The 25,056-nt window shown below is 28.2% G+C and overlaps 1 protein-coding gene across 5 annotated transcripts in view; it reads right to left on the bottom strand.

Moving 5' to 3' along the window:
- The window catches only part of LOC111642093, a 64,847-nt gene extending 41,764 nt beyond the window's left edge, over positions 1–23,083 (bottom strand). Inside the window, exons 1-2 of one of the 5 annotated variants that reach the window (XM_023388369.1) lie at positions 22,826–23,082; positions 22,180–22,584 (exon numbers count right to left, since the gene is read on the bottom strand). In XM_023388369.1, coding sequence (XP_023244137.1) covers positions 22,180–22,187 — 8 coding nt within the window. In that variant the 5' untranslated portion in view covers positions 22,188–22,584; positions 22,826–23,082. Of the gene's footprint in view, positions 1–133; positions 153–20,261; positions 20,361–22,179 lie in introns of those variants that run through there. The other 4 variants (XM_023388385.1, XM_023388378.1, XM_023388392.1 and 1 more) reach the window with 4 other exon arrangements.
- Positions 23,084–25,056: the final 1,973 nt, after the last annotated feature.

The following is a 25,056-nucleotide window of genomic DNA, read 5'->3' as shown; positions in this document are numbered from 1 at the left end:
TTACTTTTATCTCAAAAACAATTTTTAGAAAGTTGGGAACACATTTCATCATTCAGAAAGTAGGTTATCTGGCAATTCTAAATGGAAAATCCAACAATAAAAATTATAAAAAACAAAGATTCGTGTAACTTACTGTTTAATCCTTATTTTCTTAAAATGTTTTTATTCAATTCTAACATTTACTGCAAGCATATGAAAATAACCAACCAATATTGAACTAAATATGTTAAATAAAACATATACAGTTCTTTGCTGTCTGAAAGTAGAACATTCTTATAAAACCTTTTATAAGCTGAAATAGTATAAAGTGCAGAAACAATCATCATTAATTTATATGGAAAAAGTTTTGAGTATTTCCAGACCCAAAATTAACTTACCAAATCATACCAATGTGTCCTAAAGTACAAAAAGCCATTAGACTTTTTGTACTTTAGGACACATTTTTATAATACAGTTTATGCATAAAATAAATTAAGATAAAGCATAGATGCATATGGACACAATTCAAAACTACAGAGGTTTGATTTACTCTGAAATCAAAATTGAGAAAAAGATTGATCAAATGCTACATCTGGAGTGTTTTCCTCTTTGATGCTGAAACTTGGACCTTGAGACAATACAACATTAAAAGAACAGAGGTGCTGGAGATGTGGCTGTAAAAAAGAATAGAAAAAGTCAGATGGAAGGATAAGGTAAGAAATCAGGAAGTCCGAAAAAGAGTGGATGAAAAATGGAGCATATTAGAGACAATAAAGAGGAGAAAAACTAATTTGATGGGACATGTGATTTAGGGGAAGGCTTGTGCAATGACGTTATGGAAGGATAGTTGCAGGCAGAAAGAAGGGAGAAAGAGAATTAAAATGGTGGATGACTTAAAAGAGGGTAGTTACAAGCTATAGACAAGAGCACAGGATAGAGTAGCATGGAAAAAGAGGTGGTGTTCACTGAACCTGTTATAACTAGTAGAAAACTAAAGATATGAAGGTTTGATGCTGAGCTGCCAAATATAGTTCCCAGGGAAAGAGCTTTGAGACAGTTCCCACTGCTTGAGGGCACAGTCTCTAAAACAAAAATGTTGAATGTTATTTGTGCTTTATGCCTTTTTTTTGTAGCAGCTAAAGTCATCTTTGAATTTTTTTTTTTGATTAGTGAAAATGGATACTGATGTAAGTGCTTTGTAAAAGTGAAGTGGTGTAACTCAAACTTTTGTAGAGAACACTTGTATTCTGTTCAAATGAAAGTAGAAGTACACTTCATACAAGTCAACTCCAGCATAATATTTAATTAACCAAAAAAATTTTCAACCTATTTAAAACTATAGATCTTATTCGGTTGGAATATCAAACTTAAAAAATAAACATTAAATGCAACAGATATAATTTAATAATTACTTCATTAGTGTGGAGTATTCTATTCATAATTTCCAATGTATCTTCCAAGCTTTTCACTACATTTATCTTTGAAAATACAAAGCAAAGAGAATAAATTCTAAATAGTGGAGAGAAAGTTCGTATTATTGAATTTTTAAATAGTTACTAATTCTTTTTATACTCTTTTTCTTTTAGAAATAATTAATTTTAAAAAATACAGAACAGTTTTTATTTAACGAAAGAAATGTAGTGTTTTGTATGAGGAGAAAAAATTGGACAACTTTTCAGTATAGTAACTTTTTCATTTGTTGGAACAATTGAACAAATGATCATGTTTTTGCTTTTCAACTTCTTCAGATATTCACATTTTTAAATAAAACATTCCAAATGTTTGAATACTGCAGTTTGTTTTTTTAACAAAATTATAGAATTTTTAATAAAAGAAATTTCTAAGGTTATTAAAAGCTGAAATATACTCATTTTTGCTTTGTAGACATATGTCTACGTCAAAACTTTTCAAGACAGAACTGAAAGCATAAAACTATTAAATTCAGTTAATTAAATTATATATTTGCTTTAATATTTTTGAGGAGGTATGCTAAAAGATTTGTGACAAATGAAGAGAATAAAATGATTAATAATATTGGAAATTTCAGTTAGAAATATTGTTAATAAAATCCTTTTTATAAATTATATTGTAAACAAAGTAAACGAATGAAAAATAATTATAGTGTAAATGCAAAATTGAACTATCTGGTTATGAAAGATACCAATAAATTCTTTAATGTAGAAATGTTTTGAGCCTTTATTATGCCATCATTGTCTACAAAAGAACAGAAAACATTTGAATTGCAGAATGTAATAATATAAAATATAATTTATATAATAATATAGATGGGGTCTTCAAAAGCTTGAGTTCGGGGCCTGAAGTAAAGTAGGTCCCTTTTGCCTTTTTTCTTAAACAAATGAAGCATGAAGAATGTTTCTTTGTTAATAAACAAGTCTTAAAGATTTTACTTTTGTTAGTAAAAATAACATTACTTTATAGGGATAGGAACTATTACTGGCTCCAAAGTCTTTAGGCAAAGGAAAAAAAATCCCTGGTTTCCCCTCTTGACCACTCTGAATATATACTTGAAAATCACATTTTTTTTTATCCATTAAAAAATCTTATTGCATAATAACAAATATTAAGCTTGATTTTTTGCCAAAAAAGTGAATAAGATTATTATTTTTAACTGCTAGAGTTAGTTTGCCTAGATCTGTCTTCATTAGATTACTATTTTTAAAATTAACTGTACATTAAGCATCTGTACAGTAGCTGTTTGAACATGCTTCGTTAATATTACAATCATACTTTATGCTACTATATTATACTTTTGCAATTCTTTGACTCTTCTGTAAAAGAAAGACATCGACTTATATGAGCATAAATAAGTTTGACAGCTTTCTTTATATGAATCAAGCTAATTAACACACGAAGCCTTTTTAAATTAATATTCAGCTCAATCATCTCATACTAAAAACAGAGTTAGTCTCAAAAGTAATTCATATGGGACTGTTGAACTGAACATATACTAAATCCATAATCAGGGTTTAGTATATGAAAAAATGTTTGGTGATAATTATTTGATTGATAAAAAGAAATCTTTGAATGTTTCTTCCAATTCTATTTCTAAATGGAGTTGGAAGAAACAATGAAATTATTTCAAATTGTTGATAGTATAAACAGCAGCTGTTAAATTTTAAAGAGATGAATAATAAGGTAATCCTGTAATTTAAGGTAAATGTCCTATTCTGAAGTTGGTGTAGTGTACTTTTGGGATTCTTTCCAAACTGGAGAAAAAACAGCAATAATATAATTGTTTAACTGTTATAAAGAAATACAGTAATATCTTTAGATTTACAATTACAGTTTAAGAATTGACTCTAATATTTAGATTTCTGGCTCAATAAATTTTCAATGAAATTCAAATAGAATTTTATGAATCTGAATGTAAGTTTGATAGGCATATTACAGTAATATAGTTTGAAAGTTTTGACTATTACTCTGAATCTAGAGAACAAATTATTTATTAATTAAAAGTTCTATTATTAATGACTACTAATATACTGCAAAGTTAAATTTGGGATTTAAAAATTAAATCTTGAGTTTGAATAAAACTGGCATTTGCAGCACTGAGCAATCTCTATACACTCATCATACCAATGACTTTACATAATTGTAAGGTTAACATTTATGAATAGGAAAAGGTATGCATCTTTCATATCATCAAAAATCATCAAACCCCATTAGTTTGCCACTGGTTATATGTGACTATAGAGCCAGTAAACTGCTGTAAGTGCCGCGAGTTTACAGGAATTTTTAACGATGCTCCTCCTTAGTTGGCAATCAGAAGCTGATATTTTTTGCTTCTTTTTGGGCATATATACATTGTCTTCCGGTCATCAGATTTTTCTGTCCAAAATAGCTTATATGGCAAATGAGATGGATTCATTCTGGATACATATTGAAAGTATTGTAGTCTGCACTGCCAAAAGGTTGATGATTTAGTTGGCTGATTTAAACAGTACTTTCAGATGTTTTCATTGCATATGTGTTGTAGTAAGGTTACACCCAGTATTTTTCTCAAACAAGGAATCTGAAATGCCTCTAGTTTACATATAAAGTAAAAAAAAATGACTTAAAATTTACTCATAATTTTGGTTGATAAACTTAAGTTACAAGAATATAAGACAAGCATTTAAGTGTGAACAATTAAGCCCAAATGAATAAAAACTCTTCAAATTCAGTCTCAGATTCAGAAATCTTTAATGAAAAATCAAATATAGAAAGTCAATAGGACTAACCATAATCAATAAAAAACAAGCAAATATTTTTCTTCAAAAACAATTTTTTCCAAGAAGTTTTTCAATTCAAACTATTCAGTATGTTAATGGAATAATAATTGATTTTGGATTCCAATTGCTTATAAATGTCATTGCTATCTGAGGCAAACATGAAAGTAACATCCACATAACAATATTAAATGAAGTAAAACTGACTCGACTAATGGCCATCTGCAAGTCACTATCTTACATTGGTATATGCAAATGTTAATAATGTTATTTAAATTTTATCCAGAAGAATTTACAACAGATAGCAGATTTGCAAACTTTCTTAAATGTTTTAAGAATTATCATTTTCAGTAAATTATTATATTGCTTTCTTTGATATTACATCATCATTCCAATTACAAAAATTAGAATATATTTAATATTTGAAAAGTTTTTTTTAATTTTGATGTGTTATTTTTTCATAAATTAACATTGTACTGTACATCTGTTGAACTAACATATCTTCATGATTGAAAATATTAAATTTGAATTTAAAAAAAAAAATTATTTTATCTTGATAAGAGTAAAGCATTTACATTAATGCAAAATTTGACGAAATAATGACTTGTTAGCACACACGCACATAGCTGCTTTATTGAAGCAAAGATTTATTATATCTCGTTTGAATGTTTCTGAAGCAGTAGGCCCATTTTCAAAGATTAATCATAAACAAAACGTGTCAATTTAACTTAAAATACAATGATTTACATTCTGACCAGTCACAAATGATGATATTGGCTTACCAGCAAGCATACATTAATCTGACACAAAAGTTCTATTGCTATGCTGTAATTTTTGAATAAAGAAAAATAAATCATACACTGATCCTTGCAAGTTTGTAAAGATTTTTTACTTTGTAAACACAAATTACTAATCAAATGTTACAGATTAATTGATCAGACATTAAGCAATTTGGACTAGAGATAGACAGTTAAGCTGCCATCTCACTTCAAAATCACATTTTATAGGGTTGCTTGTATATCTATTTACCAGTATGTAAAAATAAATTATACATAACACTAAAGATGAAAGATCTGATGACAAAGAATTTTTGCATTATTTTATATAACAGATGATAAAAAATTTATAGTGTTGATTATAAAAATAATGATACAGACATAACTACCTGTACTAAAACTGAAATTCCATAATATTAATTGAAACAGTACAATAATAAAGAATCCATTTTTTTCATTGTTTTAACTACCAATATTTCTACAATCTCCATTAGTTATACCAGAGAAAATAATGGATTAGAAAATAATGCAAAAATGTATCACAACATCACTTACAATTTATATACTGATGAATTCTGTTTACATTTCTTATCATTTAGTCAGGATATTCATAAAAATCAATACACGTATTATTCACTTTCACTTACTATAATCAATAAACAGCTCGTACAGTTGGATGAAGTTCATATAAAAACATACTAACACCAAAGATCCAGCAGCATAAGCATTTTTAATAAACAAATAAAAAAACAATGTTTTTTTATTTATTAAAAATGCTCTTTTCTTTTTTTAAAAAAATGTAATTAGGATCTCCATTTGAATTTACCAAGATAAAACATGAAGATATTTCAGAAGGTTGAAAATATTTGTTCATTCAAGTGTGTATTCTGCTGATCTTCAGTGTTAGTGTATTTTTATTTAGTATAATCAAATAATCATAAAGCTTTATAAGCTGTGTGTTATTAAAAAATGTTCTAACACTATTAAAATTCACCGCAAACATTTGAATTTAATTTACAATACTGCAACTTATCACTTGTTTTTTGTGTAAATATTTATTTTTGTGTTACTAAAAATTGTCAGCACAAAAATAAACAAAATCAATTTTCTCAACATCTCATTTCGTACACAAATAAAATAGCAGAAAATTAATTATACATAATTTAAAAGTTGAAAATGGAGAGTATATTATGTGTACTTTAAACCATGCTATCCAATTAAAAATATCAATTTTGTGGTTGTCACAAAAGTGTTATCGAAAATATAACATTACTAAATCATAAAAAAAAGGGCAAGTCTATATTATAAATAAAGATGTCCATTTGAATGAACTAAAAAAGTTATTTTATAACAGCAACATAGAATAGCTCTTCAATAGAGATGGAAGACAGAAATCCTGTAAGTCAGGAGTTCAAAACATACGTTACACAATATATTTTTTGTAGATCAATATTAACCTCCAATAAAGCAGGAACAGATATGACTTTTTTTTTTTTGTAGAAATTTTTATTAGATTTTGTTCTTCCGGTAGAAGACAGTATTACAATATGCATGCAAAAAAGCATTTTGATAGGATTCGCGCATCCAATATACAAAAAAATTTGGAGATCTCAGTTAATACAGTATTTGGTTTACCTTTGCAAAATATAAAAGGATGCAAAGGTATCAAATGAAAGAAGTTAATCATAACTGTTTTTAGCAAAACTTATCTGTAATAATTATAAAAATCCCAGATTATTGAATTGTATGAATGGTTTTTGTATTATCAATTTATATATTTATTCATTCTTCTATGAAATAAATTTTATTAAAAATATTGTTAATAATACAAACCTTTTCTTAATTAATGGTTTAAAACAGGTTTTCAAACTGTTTGCTGGAAACTGTAAGAGGTCAATCAATTTATCTGAGAGGTCAATGAATTACTTAGTGGTTGCTCAGGAGTAGGTAGACAAATTTATATTTATTATATTTAAAGATGTAACAAAAAAATAATGTATATTAATAGTTGATGTATATGTTTGTAAATTTTATTAAACTAAAATTCACAATTTCTAATTTCAATTTATGTTTAATAAAAAATTATTATTAATTCCCATTTTGTTTTTCTTCATCCTATTTGTGATTTAATCTTATTTTGTATCACTGTAGAAAGCAGTTGGCAAATTAAATGTAGTTTTGGGAAAAGGTCGAGAGATCGACAAGCAAAAAAGGTCGGACACTCTCGGTTTAAAATAGCCTATACCATTAATAAGTACGCTATAAAAAAGAGTAACAGATAAAAATCAATTTAGAGGAAGTCACACAGTAGATAAAACAATTTTTGTATTCTGTTTATTAAGCAAAAGCATATATTACATGTTAAATCCTTTCCTAAGACAACTGGATTAATGAAATAAGGCAGTTCAATATATGGTGATCTGCCGAGGAGATGCATTCCAAAAGGACTTTCTACAGAAAACTGGTCCCTATTTAGGCATTTCACATGCAAAGAAAACCTGGAAAACTCCACACGAATCTGCAATCAACTACCAGCATTTAGTGGTTTTATCCCCTCAGTCATTGGCAGACACCGTACAAAAACTTTGAAATTTATCTAAGTAAAATAAGAATTAAATTCACAAATTATCATTGAATCAAACAATGGAATTTATTCTAGATAAGTCATAAAATTATAAATGATCATTAGCCTATTTTACTCTTTAAGACATCCTTTATAAATAAAATATTCCTTATTTGTCTAAATACCACACGCAGTAGGCTACATCTAAACTGCCCATACCAACTCCTAACGAATTTATTTACAATACTAAACTGATTTTAGAAGCAACAACAGCGCTACACTTCACAACACACCAGTACTTAAAAATCAATAATCATCATTTCGTTTTCGCACAAAATTTGAAAAAAAATTAGTCACAGGAAACTTCAAAAATATAACCAACGTTAAAAACATACACAAAGCTGTCATTATGCCATCTGAAAATGGCAAATTCCTTTTTTGGAACGAATAGGGTAGCGGTATTCAAATCGAAGTCGACGTCTGCCAACATTTAAACAAGTGGCACGAACGTTATCACGAGATATACATCATCGAATAACTCAAATCTACAAATTAAAATGTATTTTATTAAGTCAGACAAATCGTTAGATCTCCTTATTGCGTAAAAATACAATTTTTCCGACTTAAAAAAAATAAAATAAATACTGACAATAGCGTGTATTATAAATGTCAAAAGTTAAGCAGGTGATGTTACGAATTTTTTCGAATTTTACGATCTGGATGCAGTCATTTCATAGCTTTTATAAGGGACTCGTAAAAAACTAAGTTAAGAAAAACTGAGCGAAATCGCTTTATCTTCGTTTCCAAACAAAGAAAATGGACTATTTAGACTGAAATTTTCAATTTCTCGCCGCGATCGATAACGCGAATGGCCCTCTAAAATCGTCTTTCGCCAAATTTACCTCCGGGCATTCCTAATACTTTTACTATAGAAACAATAATTCCTAATGGCGGCGTAGTTTAAATTTAAAAAATCAAAATACCGTTAGATTACGAAGTGGACCAAATTCGGTAAACCTATACATATATAAAGGGGTTAATCCGGTTAACCGACTTTTGGGCCACCCTATTTTTCATTCTTTCGTTAACTAACTTCGCGTTAAGTAAGTCGAGAAAAAAACCCACCATTGCACTGTAGAACAGGAGAGCTAAATCTAAATTTATTATCTTAATAAAGTTTCAAACTTAATTATGGAATTATGTCGTGTAATTTTGAAGATAATTTTTATTTTTTAAAAAAGAATAGATTTTTAATAGAGATTTAAATCCGTTTTATGGAAATTTTTATTGCGTGATCCGAACGATCTGGAAAAGCTAGACGTTAACCGCACTAAACCTTTAAATTAACGACCTTGCATTACATTTTTCTGGATAAATTTTGTTTGAATAAATGTTATCTCGCAAATAACATTAGTTTTTGTGATTTTTTTTCGAAAAAATTTTATTCGTTTTTTTGTTACAGAACGGCCTGCCATTAATTTAAAAACCGATAGGCTACTATCGTTACAGTTAGGATTTTCGTACCGTATCCTCGAAGCGGTAACACATGGGGTCTTTAGAAACGAAAAGACGAGACAATGTCTTTACAAATACTTTCAAAAAGGAAATTATAATACAGTACTGGAGAACAAGAAATGAAGCATAAATTTTCCTTATAACAACAGAGTAGAACCTTCAAAAATAGTAAATATGGTGCGTCATTATTTGAAAGAGTTATTTATAATAATCAAAACTACCCTAAAAATGTAGTAGTAAGACAAAATATTCTTAAAGTAGATCCTTTCGAGAAAGGAAAAAAGAGTAGGCCTATACAATGTCATAAACAATAACCTACAGTATCAATCTTTCGAATATCCTTAAATTCAGTACGTACTTTGTAGCCTACACTTTCATACTTCAATATCCTTAAGGAATTAACAGGATATCCTTATACTTACGTACGCTTTCACGAAAAGCTTGTGAATATTTTATTTAAAATTAATGTTTGACATAACTCTTGAATAAATTCAGAAGTATTTTAAATTCTATCAAGTTAGTAATTTGACTTTTTTTTATGATTAACCAATGTTTTCGATTTAATTACTTAGATCGTAAACTTGTTTATTTTAGAGTCCCTGAAAATTTGATTAATGTTTTAATTTGAATTTTAATATAAGCTTTTCAATTGAAGAGAAGTCCTACAACACGGATTTCGAAACATGATGAATATGGAATAATATGGATTTTATAAAGTTACATGTTATTAACTTCTCTTTTTAACGAGTTACTCGGTTTAATTTCAGTTATAATCTATAGGTTTTAAGCAATTTTTATATTAACAAAGTAACAGGATTTTTTAAAATTAATTTACTATCCGTAAAGTTACAAACTTTGCTGTAGAATTTGCTAAGTAAATTTGGGTCATTTCTCTCAATTTTTTAGATAGTCTTACAGATAAACGCGTAAAAAGAAGACTCGGAAAAATCAGCTATTCAATTTTCCTTACATTTATCCATTTTTGAAGTGAGCTCAAACTACATTCTTCAAGTGCCATATGTCTTTGAAGCACTTAGTATGAAATATTGCTATTAAAGCTCAATTTACATACTTTCTTTATAAATAAAAAAAACTAACGTTTAAAAAACCACACAGCTACAAGTGAACGTAAGTGTCATAATCATAAATTTAAAAATGTTTACGATTAATAAATGAAAACATTAACTTTCCTGTAGCTTATGAGTTACACCAAAGTGATCACTAGGCAATCTGTCAAACTGATAGAAGAAAACTGCAGACAAATCGATTTTTTTGACACCGCTACTTTTAAATCATTTATATGCGCTAAAGTAATAAATTACAGTTTTAATTCAACGTAACTATTAAAAATGTTACCATTTATAATACTCCGCTGGTCTCCGCTCACCGGTATACAAGTAAAAAAATCTAGATTAAAAATAAATTACAAGTGAAAAACGAAAGAATTTGAAAGAAAATAAATGAAACTAGTGTATAGAACACGTTACACATTATTAACTTCATTGACTGATACATTATCTCCAAATGATAATGTCTTATAATAAATATGCCTCAAGGAATCGATCCCATTTCGTCCTGGTGTTCGACTGATGAAGTGGTAATACTTTTGAAATTTTTGCTTAAATAACTTATTTCCAGTAATAACATACCCGAATAATGATTTGTCGGTCTAGAAACCGAGATGATTATTGTTATGTAGTAGTGATTTTCACAGAAATTTGGTAGCCTAGGCTATGTAACGCAAAGATTCGTCGTCTACAGATTTACGGGTTCGACAAAGAATATTTTCAAGAGAAATGTAATTTTTAATTATAATTAACATATAATTAAGTAAATTTAGCGATAATTTAATTATTAATCGTCATTCTGTAACTTTATCTTCATCTTTAGCCACTTAGAAAGACCGTCAAAAGATGAATTCTGAACTAAAAATTAGACGAAATTAATGAATGAGAATTATTTTCATTCGAAGAATTCGTTGTGTAATTGTATTAAAAACTTATCAAATTATCCAAATGAATGTTTTAGAAACACGAAAATCTTATTTTCAATGAGATTCAAACACTAAACCAACAACGAATTTCATATTTATTAAGTAATTACATCTCATCTCATTAACAATAAATTCTGAACGTAAAATTTATATAAGTTAATAAATTTAAAATTTCAGTTTTTTAAATAAAATTCGTTTCAAATTATAATAATTTGATAAATTTATAGAGCGAAGAGAGGTGATTTAATCAAAAAATATATGAACATTTTTTAAATCATTTTTATTACATGATTTTTATAATTATTTCCGCAATAATTCCTTTCTGGTAATCGTCAATAGAGGAAGGAACATGTATTAATTTTTTTTTTAATGTAAACAAAACTATACTGGTGGTATTATAAAGGGGGCAAAAAACTCATTAAAACTGGATAGAATAATGATTTAACAACACCGCAAAGGTTATATATAATTCTAGATGATAGCATATATAGAATATACAAAGTCTATGCACGAAAATAGAAAATTGGTAGGTAATCTGATGACAGTATATCGACATTGCAATCAATTTTTGATGCTAACTACAAAATTTGAGTCAGAATTTCTGATGAAAACGTCATAAAGTTGATAGAAGCAAATGCCCCTTTATATATGTATATTTATCAAACAGTAGAAAGCAAACCCCACGAAACGGTGTAATATATTCTTGGAAAACGTGGTCACGAACTGAAAAAAGATCCTCTTCTTGAAAAACCTTAGATAATCCACGAAATTTAGTACTCAATAAGTAAAATATTCATTCCTTGTAGGAGAAAATAATCTAATTTTATGTAAATAAAGGGTAATTCGTGTTTCACATTCTCTCAGTATACATTTATTGTCCAGGAACAGATTAGTTAATCATTGATTTTCAAGCAAGATTGAATGTGTAATCGCTGTTGAAAAGCAGAAGTTTAACATCTTATACTGCTTTTCTACTACATTCGAAGCAAAAACATTCAGAAAATTTGATATAGGAAATATATTAAAATGTCAGAATTAAAGAAAAAGTAATCTTTTAAAAGATATTCCCAATGGAGAAAAGATTCTGGCAAAGTTATTCGTTACTTTAAAAGCAAAAATTCTTTAGCAATATTTTATAATGTCGAATTCATTGCACATTCTCGAACAGATTATACCATATGCGAAACATATTGCGAGCGCCTTTAAATTAGGAGTTCCTTTCATCAAAAAATCCATATAAGAACGTGCTCCAAGTGTGCGAGAATAATAAAAAACCATAAAAAATTGGGTCACGAAGTTTAAGAATATATTCAGAATTTTATTTTCCTTTTTTCCCTTGCAAGTTATTGCGTGTTTAATGTATAAAAAACAATAAACACTTCCGTTCTACAATAGTAAAGGTACGGTACAATACATTTTAGAAAACTATATAAACATTGTTTACAAAACCGTTTATTTTTAAATTAAATTTTCGTGAAAATTTTGAATTTATTTCGTGATTTAAAACGAATATATAATTTCGATTCGGCGTAGAAAGTTAAATTAAATACACATCTGAAGTAAATATATAGCTTTTATTAAATTAAATCGATACAAGCTTGATGTACTCGAATAAAATTGTTAATTTGCATACGAAAGAGGACCGAAGCCTTCTAATTCGAGTAAAATAGTCACGAAAGTGACTGAATCCAAGTCTGGAATCTGATTTATTAGAGCCCCAATAGTCTCTACAATTCTAATCTGTTCCCTTTTTACAACTCCCACCCTTCCTAATCTCTTTGAGCCTCAGTTTTTAGAAGCTTTTGTGATCTATGAAGCGTAAATAGCGCTTTAAGAGTTGAGCTATAACGTGGTTTTATACGTGTCATTTTGTATCAGATATCATTTATACACGTCAGCGAACCTCCCCCCGCTTCAGACAGAATAAATCTTTGTGGAAGGTTGGTGACACAGTTAAGCCAGAATGCGAAGAAATCACGTTTTGCGAGTCGCCGAAACGTCCATTCTTCTAGAATTATTATTCAAAATCCTTATTTTATTCGTGTTTCCGAATATTTTTTAAAAATAAAACTGGAAAAATACTATCCTTTCGACAATACATAACTGCGTATTAGAGTTAGTATTGATCGAAACCACAAATATCGCGACGACACCATCGTGTTAATAACCGAACCCCCTGATAGCAACAAAGAGATATCTTAATGACTCGAGCCTTATTAATTCCGATTTCGTAATTTAAATGCGTCGAATACAATTTTACGCATTTAAATTACGTGATTTAAGAGTTCAAACAGTCGCGAGCGATGGGAAAAGGAGAGCGAAGATAGTAAGAGGCAATAAATAGGGCAATCAGACACTCTACAATAAGACAGAGGCCAAGGTGAACACAATAAAGGCAAGTGAGATCATAGCAAGATACGACTGCCAAATCAATCAATCAAAACCCAGTTCGACTTCCAGTCACTTTCGAGGCTTTCAAAAGCAATAAAACCACATAAAACGGAGAAAAGAATGATAAATAATGCCTAAAAACTGCATTATTGAGGTCTGGGCGGTACCGATTATCGATCAGGGGAGTGAATTATCGTAAAGAACGTGAAAAAACAAACGGCGATTCGGGAATTTTCACGAGTCGACAACTGAATTAACAACCGGCGCTTCAAATTTTTCTTGAAATATGAAAGCCAGTTAACACATACGAAAGTTTATATGAAGATTTGCGGGATACGACTACATCGAATGGACGAGAGCCAAGATAGAAAAAAGCAAATTACGCTGCCAGCAGCAAATAAATCACAAAATAACGATCAAATGGTGGTACAAATTTCAAATTTGGTTTCGATTAATTTAACCGCTATCGAATACAAAATCGATTTTTTTAATATATATATTGGAATGCGAGTCTTTGTTTCCAGCAACACGAAAAAAAAAGTGTTGAGAATAGATGGGTCTATGCCAGTTTCGTGGCTCTCGACTGGTTGTAAGCTTCTAACGCACAATTATTCAAATTACTATTTATCAGAAAGATCTCGGAGATGTGTAATAAATCACCAAATCCTTTGTTATCGGCAAGAAAGAGGTTAAAAATTAGTAGTTACGGCGCTAATTTGACGTGCTATGCTTAACAAACTCCACATTTAAACAAGTAAAAATTCAATAAAATTTCCATCTGCATAAAAAAAAAAACAGAATAAGGAATAAAATTTCAAACAATTTTTTATATTTTTAAAAATTTTAAGGTTTTGGGTCCCATTTCCTGCTTAAAATTAATATTATTGAAGGACATGTCTCCTATTGATTATAATAAGGAAAATAATAAAAATAAATCATATATATAGATATATATATATGACAATCATCAAAAATTGATGTTATTTAGGAGAGTATATATCATAATAAGATCAAGAACTCTATAAAACTATACATTCCATCATTTGCTAGAGCAATAACCTATTATCTATATAAATTTCATAGCTGAATAAAGTACATAAATGTTACAAACTGAAATAATCATAATAAATAATTTTCTAACTCAAGTAGAAAGAAGGAAAAAGAAAATAATTTAATAATGCAGTACAAAATCCTGAAGAACTGTAAATAAAGTAAGTCGCTTCATATAAATATTTGAAGACCAATTCACTAATTAAAAGATGTCACGTAATTTTAACTCATTCATAAATAATCTGGAGCTATGATTTAAGAGGATGATAAACTTCCACGGCTTTCTACACCCTTTGAGGATGAAAAAACCGAAACAATCTGAATTTGGATTTTAAAAAAATCATTAAAAATTAGTAAAAATCCTAGAGATTAGTAATTTCACTTTAACTTTTATAAAGTCACCCTTCTCGATTATAATCAAACAGTTTAACTATTATTTTTGTATGGCTTAATTAACTCAGATTGGATAAATGCCATTATTGTTAGTTGCATTTGTATCTGCGCATTTTTTAATCAGTAGAAAAAGCTATGCTTGAAACAAAACAATAATTCGTTTATAAAAGTTATAAACTTTAATCTTTAAAAAACTCATTTTAAAAATAAATTCTTCCAGCATTTTAAATAAATTTGAATAAAAGACAGAATTTAAATCATCTGCAGTATGCCGTAACCTTTACCTTTCGTTCTCATTGATGTTAAATTGCGTTGTTTAACGCAAAGCGAGTTCAAATTTTCTGACTAGATATGAATTATTATAATGCTAGATAAATTCCGATGTGCTTTATGCGACTCCAACTGCTTCGGTAATCTAGGTATGACAGCCTAAATTAACATAGCTATCTAATGCGCTGTTATAGAAACATTAAGATGTAAAGGATGTGCTGTATTTAAATAATTAGTTCTGGTCTAGAACATAAATACCATAAGAATCTTAATGGGTAAAACTTTTAAATTCACAGTTATTAAGTTTTCTTTAAGAAACTGTACTAATCTATTAGAATTATTATATTTTTCTACTTATTCATTTACCTTTTGCTGTTGGAGAAGCAATTAAAAATCAGAATAATCTACATTATTGTTATTTAAATGCATATTGAATTAATTTATATTAGATTTATGTTAAAATTTTAAAATAAGCCAATTTCTTGGTAAAATCTATCTTAAAACCACATCATTTTTGAAGTTTTAATAAATTGAATAATAAGTAATTATATATAGTTACTTATTATATATATATATTATNTTTTTTTTTAAATTAAATCTTTAAGCTTGAGAAAAATCAGAATAACAACTAAATTATCTCTAAGAACATATAATTAAAATATTACCCACTTAAACAAGATTAAACATAAGATTATTTTTAAGTAGGTTAAGCAGACTGAGGTTCGAAAAGCTAATGAAGGCTCAAGAAGAGCCAAAACATATTTTAAAATTAAAAAGTTTTGGTTACCTTCAGAAACAGATTGTCTCGCTCTCTTTCTTTAACCTTAAAACTATTCTAAAAGATGCATCAAGACAGGAAATTTACTAACATAATAATTAAACTATGCATAAATTTTACAATAGAACCAATTAGTCATTAATTAAGCAAAAATGGAAAAAAAATACAGAAATTATATTTAATGCCTTACGTATTGAAGTAATTAAAGAGGAGCAAAACACATCAATTAGGTCAATAAAACTTAAGAGTTCACAGAACTAAGTCACCCAAATACAATACTATTTTCAGCAACAGACAAAAGAGCAGCCTTCTTATAGCAACCACCACTCTAGGAATTTACTATGAATAAAGAGAAAAATTCAAATGGTATAAACCAAATAAATAAAAAATAAAATAAAACATATTAGCAAACAGTTTATAAAAATGCTTGCAAGGAAACAACTGTGGAAAAACTTTTTTAAATTAGCATTTAACCTCCCAAAGAGAAAATTAATTTAACATTTATGTTCCACTTAACAATTAACTGTGTTAAAAATGACTCGTTATTTAAAAGTAAATACGGTAAATTTTTTAACCATTAAAATAAACAATTTTTACAACTAAACAAATTTAATAATTACAAAAAGCTAAAAATTTAATAATGAAGAATTATTAAGTTTTTCTTTAATAATTATCATCTTTGATTTTAATCAGTTATATCAGACATTTTAAAAATTAGAATTGGTATATAATAGCCATAAAAATAGTTTAATTCAGATTATTTGTAAAAGTGTATGCAGAAAAATTATTATATACAGTATATTAAAATAAACTGCTGTAAAATTTGTACAGAGTAACAACTTAACTTTATGTCACTATAACCACAGAATTTATTAGATATTACTTATTAACCTGTTAAAATTTAACTGTTAAAATGTGTTTTAATGGCTGCTACACAATTTGAATATTCTCCAGAGAATTATCATTATAATTGGCAAACAACTTAAAATTTCTCACAGAAAACTAGTTTAAAAATTTGTATAACATTTACACTTTTCTATTAATTATAATTATTAAAATATCATCCTTACTTTATAACTTTTATAAACAAAAAATATATTTCCTAATGAGATCATTAAAAATGTATAATTATTAATTCTACTTGGCAATTTTCAAAATTTTTAACTTGGCTTATACTTTGTTTTTATATGAGTTATAACTTGTCACATGTCTCTTGCTCAATTTATTTGAATTAAATTTAACTATTTAACTGTAAACAATTATAATTCCTGAAAGATTAAGTTATTATGAAGATTACAAACTATCATTTAGTTTACATTCATTAAGCTAGAAATTTTTCTATGGTCATGAATCAAATTATGATAATTTATTAACATCCAGAATTAAAATTTAACCAATAATTTTATACCAAGGGAATTTTTTTATAATTTAAACATTTTTATCCAATTTTCTCTTTTTTTCTATCAATGTAGGAATAGCATATCGTAGTTCTTGCTTGACAAATCACTCTTCAGTTAATTATTCCAATAATACTATTTGTAGATTATTTCACTTTATAAATCATCTGAAAATTATATTCCATTAAAATTTTAACAGGAAAAAATTTATTATTAATAAAAAAAAGAAAAATATTTTATTCAAATGATAATTTTGAATAAATCTTTCAATTCTGTTTAATTTTTAATGGAGTTTGATTTCAAGGAAGTATTGGAAATGGGTCAGGGACAAAAAAATCTAGACCATTTACAACTCCAAAAAAGAAAAAAAATATGCAAAAAATATCTGAAAATATTCCAAATATGGATTATAGACCAGACAAAATATATGGAAATGCCATATAATAATGGGATCTAACACTAAAAAAATTTATATAAAGAATATTACACATAATTTATCATATAATAAAGCTTATTTTATGCTTTTTTTTTACTGTATTATACTAACCTTGGCCTTTCTTCTGGAGTCATTAATATTAAGAAACAAATATATAAATATGACAATAATTAAATAAATTTTTTTAAAATTAAAGAAAGAAATAATGATTTTAATTTCTTTTGGCTCTGTCACAAAAGTTTCAAACCAAAAAATCATTTCCTAAATACAATATTTAACTCTCCAAGTGCAATGTTTGCAAGGTTATTTCTGGTGCATTGGCTTGTGGCATATTCTCTTTATATAAATAAATAATAATTTACTAAATCTAGAAACAAATTTCGTTATCCAATAAACTTGGACAAAAGAAAATGGTTTTTATTTTAATTTGCTTCAAGTTTTATGTAATAAATAAGTAAAAATTCAGTAAAAGTTTATTTTAAGATTATTAATAACTTAATAGTACATATACATATATCAGCTTTACTAGTTACTATGTTACTGCTTAAAATGGCATTTTTATAAAAGTTTTATCAATAAAAATCAACTGCCCTTGTCTGGAAACAATCATTATGATGACTCATGAGAATAGAACATAAAAGAAAAAAATTTAGAACTATTTGTAGTGCAATTTTACATGCTTTTTACTATTAAATCTTTCTAAAAACTTTATAAATCTAAATCACATCACATTAATTCCAATTTTAAAAAAATTATCAAAGAAATGATTAAATAATCATCCAAATTAAAAATAAAACAAATATTTTAAAAATATTTATTCTTTATCTTTTAAGATAAAGTTTAAGTAAGGTTTCTAAATGTATATTTTGTTTCCAAGAAAGTCTACTTTAAAAGTATCTGTAACTTTGAACTTAGTTTAAAGCTTCATCAATCTGGTTCATAACAACAATATTTGTGGATAGCTTTTAAAAATAAACAAATGAATTACAAGAATTACTTTCCACAAATATTTTTACAGATAAGAAGTATTTAAGCTTGATCTTCATATTTAAAATGATTAAATAATCATTATTATTCATTTTAATGATTGATCTTGTTATAATCTATTATAACTAATCAAAAATTAAAATATTAATGCCGAAATACTTAGATATTTTGAAATAAATTTTAAGATAGAAGGTACGTACATTATAATTCAGGATATACTATTATGATAATTGCTAACACATTCAGATTTAGACTTGTAGGACTATGTTAACAACCCTTCAAGAGGCCCTTCATTTCTCATCAAATATGTGCAATATATATAGTAATTATAAATATAGTATGTAAATGGGCCTCAATCTATTCATAAAAACTTTGTTTTTATAAATAGAATGAGGCCCTATGCTACAGCTTGATTAGCTTACTCTTAAATCCAGCTCCAGCTGCTAAAAGTAGCCGAAGATATTTCTAAATTTATATCAGATATTAAAGGTTAGAATTTCAAATTTTAGTTCATCCATCCAGTTTTTCATATTTTTAAGTAATATAGAAATCTGTAAAACTAAAAACAAAACTTTTTTTGAAAAATTTGTACTCCCGAAGACGACTCCGCATTCACAAGCATCCGGTTTAAATATTTACGGACGGCTCAATTAAACGAGAATTTTCTTATAATTTACAATCGTTGTACCGAACGTTTCTTTAACAAATATATTTGCGTACGAAATACATAACCAAAACTAAATTTTTCATCGGAATCTGCCGGAACGACATTAATAGAAGAATACAAAAGAAGTTCTCAAACTCCAGAATCGTGTCAGCAACAGTTAATATGCTACTCGTCCTATTTCTATAAAGGTTTATATAACATTGTTCCAATTAAAGAATACAATTGTTATCAGAACAAAATATATTAAGTTTACAAACTTTAAATACTGTTTCCTTTATACAAATCAACTTCTATAAGTTATGATGTAGCTTTAATTACAAAAAAAATAAATAAATAAAATGTGAATGAACCTTTACCTTTTCCAATAATGTATTGATGATAAAATGTAATAAAGTGAATAATCTATGTGTTAAATTAACGTAAACTTAACCACCTTGAATGAAAATGTAAGAACTTTTCAGCAAGAACAACTTTTCCATATAGTTGTCAATGCTGCAATGCAGAAAATTCTTATGCCCATCCGTCATGCAATCCAATAACAATTATTACAAATTAATTTTAATTATCCTTAATATATTCGATAAATTTCCACGCCATTATTATATATATATCAGTCGACAGATTGTTCGATAACACCTGAAAATTAACACCGTCCCCTGTAAAGACGACATCACTGTAATGCACGAAACCAGACGATAACTTTCATCGATTTCCGCCTACACTTAAAACAGAAAATCTTCTAAATTAAGAGAATTGAATCTTTCTGTTATATCCCCTGGCCGTGTGTTTGATAATACGGTTTACTTCCGATTAATATTTACGAGAAGAACGTCTTACCAACGGCATGTTCGTAGATCCTAACTCGCAGCTCCGGCCGCCATCTTGGAAGCTGCACTCCCAATTTTCCCATAAACCTCGATTGTCGGCTGCATCCCACTCGCCCCCTAGTGGGATGTTGCGGATATAACTTATAGTGAAAAATATATATATTTTAAATTATTTCAAATTTTTTCTTGCTTATTTACATTTTTTGAATGTTTCTTTATATTTAGAATATTAATAATATACTCAAAATATTTTATGATTTGAAAGGAATATTTTTGTATTTCTCTAATGATGATGAAATGTGTCTCAAATTTAATTTTGTATAAAGTAAGTTATAAATTAATTTAATTTTTCACATTTTAAAGAGTAATTATCTTTAAAATTTTTTTAGAAAATAATATTTATTATATACAGTAAACTTTAAATATAATTTCCTATCCTAATCATCGATGACTCATAATTCGCGTAACTGTGGCACCATCTTTCGGTAATAAACGACAAAAAAAAAAAAAAGCGAAATTATAAATAAAAATACTTTTAATTATAATCAATCGTATTTTCATTAATAATATTAAATTAATTATATACGTGCAGATAAAAATTATAATTTTATACATAAATCACTTCTTTTTTTCTATTTGCGATCTCATTTTTCTTGCGACGCACGGAAGCTCTACAGTTAAACATGAATCTCGGGAGCCATTAAACAGTAAATTACGAAATTTATCGATTTTTCAGGACATACACGACATATAATACCCGTATAAAAAAGTCCATGATCTAAGAATGCAATGTTTAATAAATACAGACTACAGTATACAAGTTTCGGCATGTACAGAATATCATTAAGTTTGAAGATATACAAGATATTTCAGGATACAGGATATACAAAAGATAATTTAGGATGCAGTATATACAGCACAGGCACCATACAATTCAGGATACTTAAAATATCGGAGGATGTAGGATATACAGCGTATTATTCAGTATATAGTGTATACAGTAAAGATAGGATCCGATTCAGGATATACGGAATATTTCGGGATAAAATATAGTTTAGGATACAATATATACAGCACGAAAAGGCTACAATCCTAGCGAATAATATATTATTCTCTAGTATATTTTATCCTATATTACAGCTTACACGTGTATACAGTACACATTTGATATACAGCATAAGTTTTGGGATATATATATCAATTAATAAACGTATAAATTTAAGGATATACAAGATATAATTTGATTATATAAATTTTCAAATTGTAGAATATTTATCTGTTATATCCAATATTTGATAGGGCTATATATAGTTAAGGTATACAGATACACACGATATTTATAGGATATACAATAATTTTATGTACACAATTTGAATAATAGATACAGAAATGTGAAGGATATACAACTGCAAGTATGAAATAAAAATATACACGCAAAAACGGAGTAGAAAGGCCGGGGATATTTGTATACAATACTACCTTTTATTATTGTGATAATACGTTATTCTTTCCATCCCTATCGGATGGTGGTAACGATGATGACGACGGGTGCAGTATTATCTTCTTTCATAAATTAATTACGATGAAGTGGATCTTTTTATAAAGGAAGAAACCGATTGTTTACCGAATAGAGAAGATAAATTACGATTATTTTACACACGGAACATGTATAATAATGTATAAATGTAAGTTCGATTAGTTTTTCTGAAATATGTAGAACAAACAAACGAAGAGAATATGAAAAAATTTCAGTTTCTATTCTACCTTCTCTTAGTTTCCGAGAAATTTCACAGACAGACATTCGAACCGACCGACAAATCGAGCATAAAAACTACTTTTTTAACGTCTGGAGAAGTATTTTTACACGAAATTTAAATTTTAAAAGCGAAAGCGAAAACGATACGAAGACGAAAATGAAAATTACTCACATTTTCATGTCGAAATTCGCGCGAAATAATCCAAAATATTTCAGAAATCGAGTAGATAATTGTTGAATATTCGCATTATACTCGGCTGCAGTCGAGGTGGAAACAAACGGAAAAGTGAAGAAATGTTTCGATCGTGAAATCACCAGACATATTTAGAACCAATAGTTGTAGGTTGAAACGATTTCTGTTTACACCTCGCTCGCATTACATTCACTCGTAAGTTCGTGACGGTTGCTGCAATTCCTAGTTCCTTACGTATTTCGTGAAAGTCCCGTTAACTCGCCAATTCGTGAAGTGTCCCTTACCTGTTGATAATTTGTTTAGCATAGCAGCAGTCGACACCAACTGTAAAGTACTTGGTGAAGGCTCCAATATTATTTAGTTCTTCCTGTTTCTCGTGATGGCCTATTAGAAAACAATAATAAACTTGTGTATTTCGTGAAAGCGTTCCTCTTTAATTTCCCGATAACTTTATAACATTCGTTAATACTTAGCTTAAGTTCGTGACAGCTTTATATCATTACTAACTCTTCTTATATTTCGCGATAACACATTCAAATTGATTAACTATTTTCATATCCTAAGACACCGCTCCAGTATCAGTTAATTCTCAAGTATTTCGTGACGACTTTGTAATATTCTTTACCTTTTCCTATACCCGAAGATTGTACTCCTCTTGTATATCGTGACGGCATTCTTGAGCGCTGGTGTATTTCGTAACAGCGCGATATCAATTAGCACCCGTTGTAGCTTTCCATTCCTTGTATTTTGTAACAGTACTCCAATAGTAATTGCTGTTATAACCGCGTGACAATCCTATAGATTTACTTCACTGCTGGATATTTTATGACAGCAATACTCGGCTTTCTTGTTAGTTCGTGTGTTTTGCAACATTGTGTACTTCTTGAGAGCTACGAGGAAGCCATCACGAGATTTTGGGAACGAATAAAATGATTTTAAGTTTAAGAAAACGTAAAATTTCACTCATTTAAATTTGTCTAAATTATATAACTTCCCTTTTTTAACAGAAACCAAAGATAGTTTTTGAATTTGGCAAGTGTCCCTTCCAAAAACTCCTCTTAGATAATTAGAAAGTCGATTTTGTATCATTGTGTAAGCTTATTACTTACAAAAATTACTACTTAATTAATATTTCGGATAATTTAAACGTTAAGCTCTAAAAAATTCAAAAAAAAGAAAAAAAATTCAAGTCGTCCAATTAAATATGGAAGGTGAGAACCCATCTTTAAGAGCATTAATTTCCAAAAGATACGCTTTAATTCTACGACAAAGCATTTAATAACTTGAAAAAAAGAATTAAAGAAATTTAATGCCAAAATTATGGTGATTTGTTTTTTATTTCAATATTGAAAAGCAATCTTAATGATGAAAATCTAGACTCTAGCCAATTCCGGATAGAGACGAGCCTCTAATAAATTTTTCTAGACAATGTCAACATCAGCAATTCCGAAAAAAATTCTTCTCATTTACAATTTTCTAACAAAGAATTGGGACATTTTGACTGAAAGTATTGGCTTTTTTCCAGATCGTCTGACACTTCTAGAAATAAAACTCCCCTTTTCATGGCCGGTTCGTCACGTGGTGTTTTTAGATATTTTAAAAATGTATGTAATAAATATAAAAAAACACACGTCTAGAAATATAAAAATTCAGCAAACCCTTCTATAAATTCACTACTTTCTTTGCAATTGGTAAAATTTTATCTAAAAGCACATTTTTAATGGTAACTTAATCAAAAATATGTCGTCTAATGTTAGATTTTATAAATAATTTCCATAAATAATTAATTGTGAAATGTAATCTGTTTGGTTTTGATGCAGAAGCGGTATTGTTCTCTCTATTGGGCTACTTCCCAAGAAAACAGGAAATACTTCTGCGAATGCATTGCTAGAGAGCTGAAATAATTAACCATAAAAATATTATTTGAACATGAATCAGATATCGCTCCGTGTGCAAAATTTTTGATATTAAAGACACTTAACTAATTGTTAATTTTGGAATGATGTCATAAGATACCCTAGAAATTAGCGCTGTCACGCGGTACACAGGAATGAATCAATGTTAGAGTTGCTATGTATTGCACGTGAAACGAATCGATATTATAGAATTTTCATACAATACACTTTATAGATCGGTTTTTCATATTGCGTGAGTTTTATAGGTTGATTCCTTGTATATGGTTCTAAATTAGTGATTCGTTCTTTGTGCAATGCGTAACAATTCTCCAACATGGATTCATCGCTTTGCACTACGTGACAACTTCTCATAATATACAAACGAAGAGTGCTTCGTTCTTCTCGTAGCGCGAGAAATATATATTCCTAGTGTATTTCGTAATTAACAGCTGCTAGGTATTGCATAAACAACAAATAAATATTATAGATTAGAACACGGGAAATCAATCTACAGAACCGTCGCGCAATATTGAATATAACTAATGTGGAAAACCTGGTATTAGATCTATCCTGTAAAGATAAATTTTACGATTTTCAACGTTTCTTCACGTCAAACTTCTATTTGACGTGAAGACTTCCACATTAAAACGTTGACAATTTCTGCTTTGGCTTTTTAAATGATGGATTAAATTTGGTATTATTTTTCAAATTTACCTGATGATTCTAATCTGAACTTGCTTGACATTTGCACTCGTGCTCTATCACAGAGAATCAGCGAGGCTACTTGGCCCAGGCCTAAAAAACATGATACAAATTAGTCATTCCATTACATTCAAACATAATTTTTAATTCTGTTGTCAGAACTAAGTAGTCTCTTGGTCTCTTCTCAGAGTCCAAGAGACTACATAGACTGTTGATGCCCTCAGTGTCTATGTAGTCTCTTGGACTCTGAGAAGTCCCA

This window comes from Centruroides sculpturatus, unplaced genomic scaffold (genome assembly GCF_000671375.1).
Source record: "Centruroides sculpturatus isolate CEXI.00-Female unplaced genomic scaffold, Cexi_2.0 scaffold130, whole genome shotgun sequence".
Lineage (NCBI taxonomy): Eukaryota > Metazoa > Arthropoda > Arachnida > Scorpiones > Buthidae > Centruroides > Centruroides sculpturatus.
Note: the sequence above shows the minus strand (reverse complement) of the source record. Positions and strands in the feature narration are given on the sequence as shown.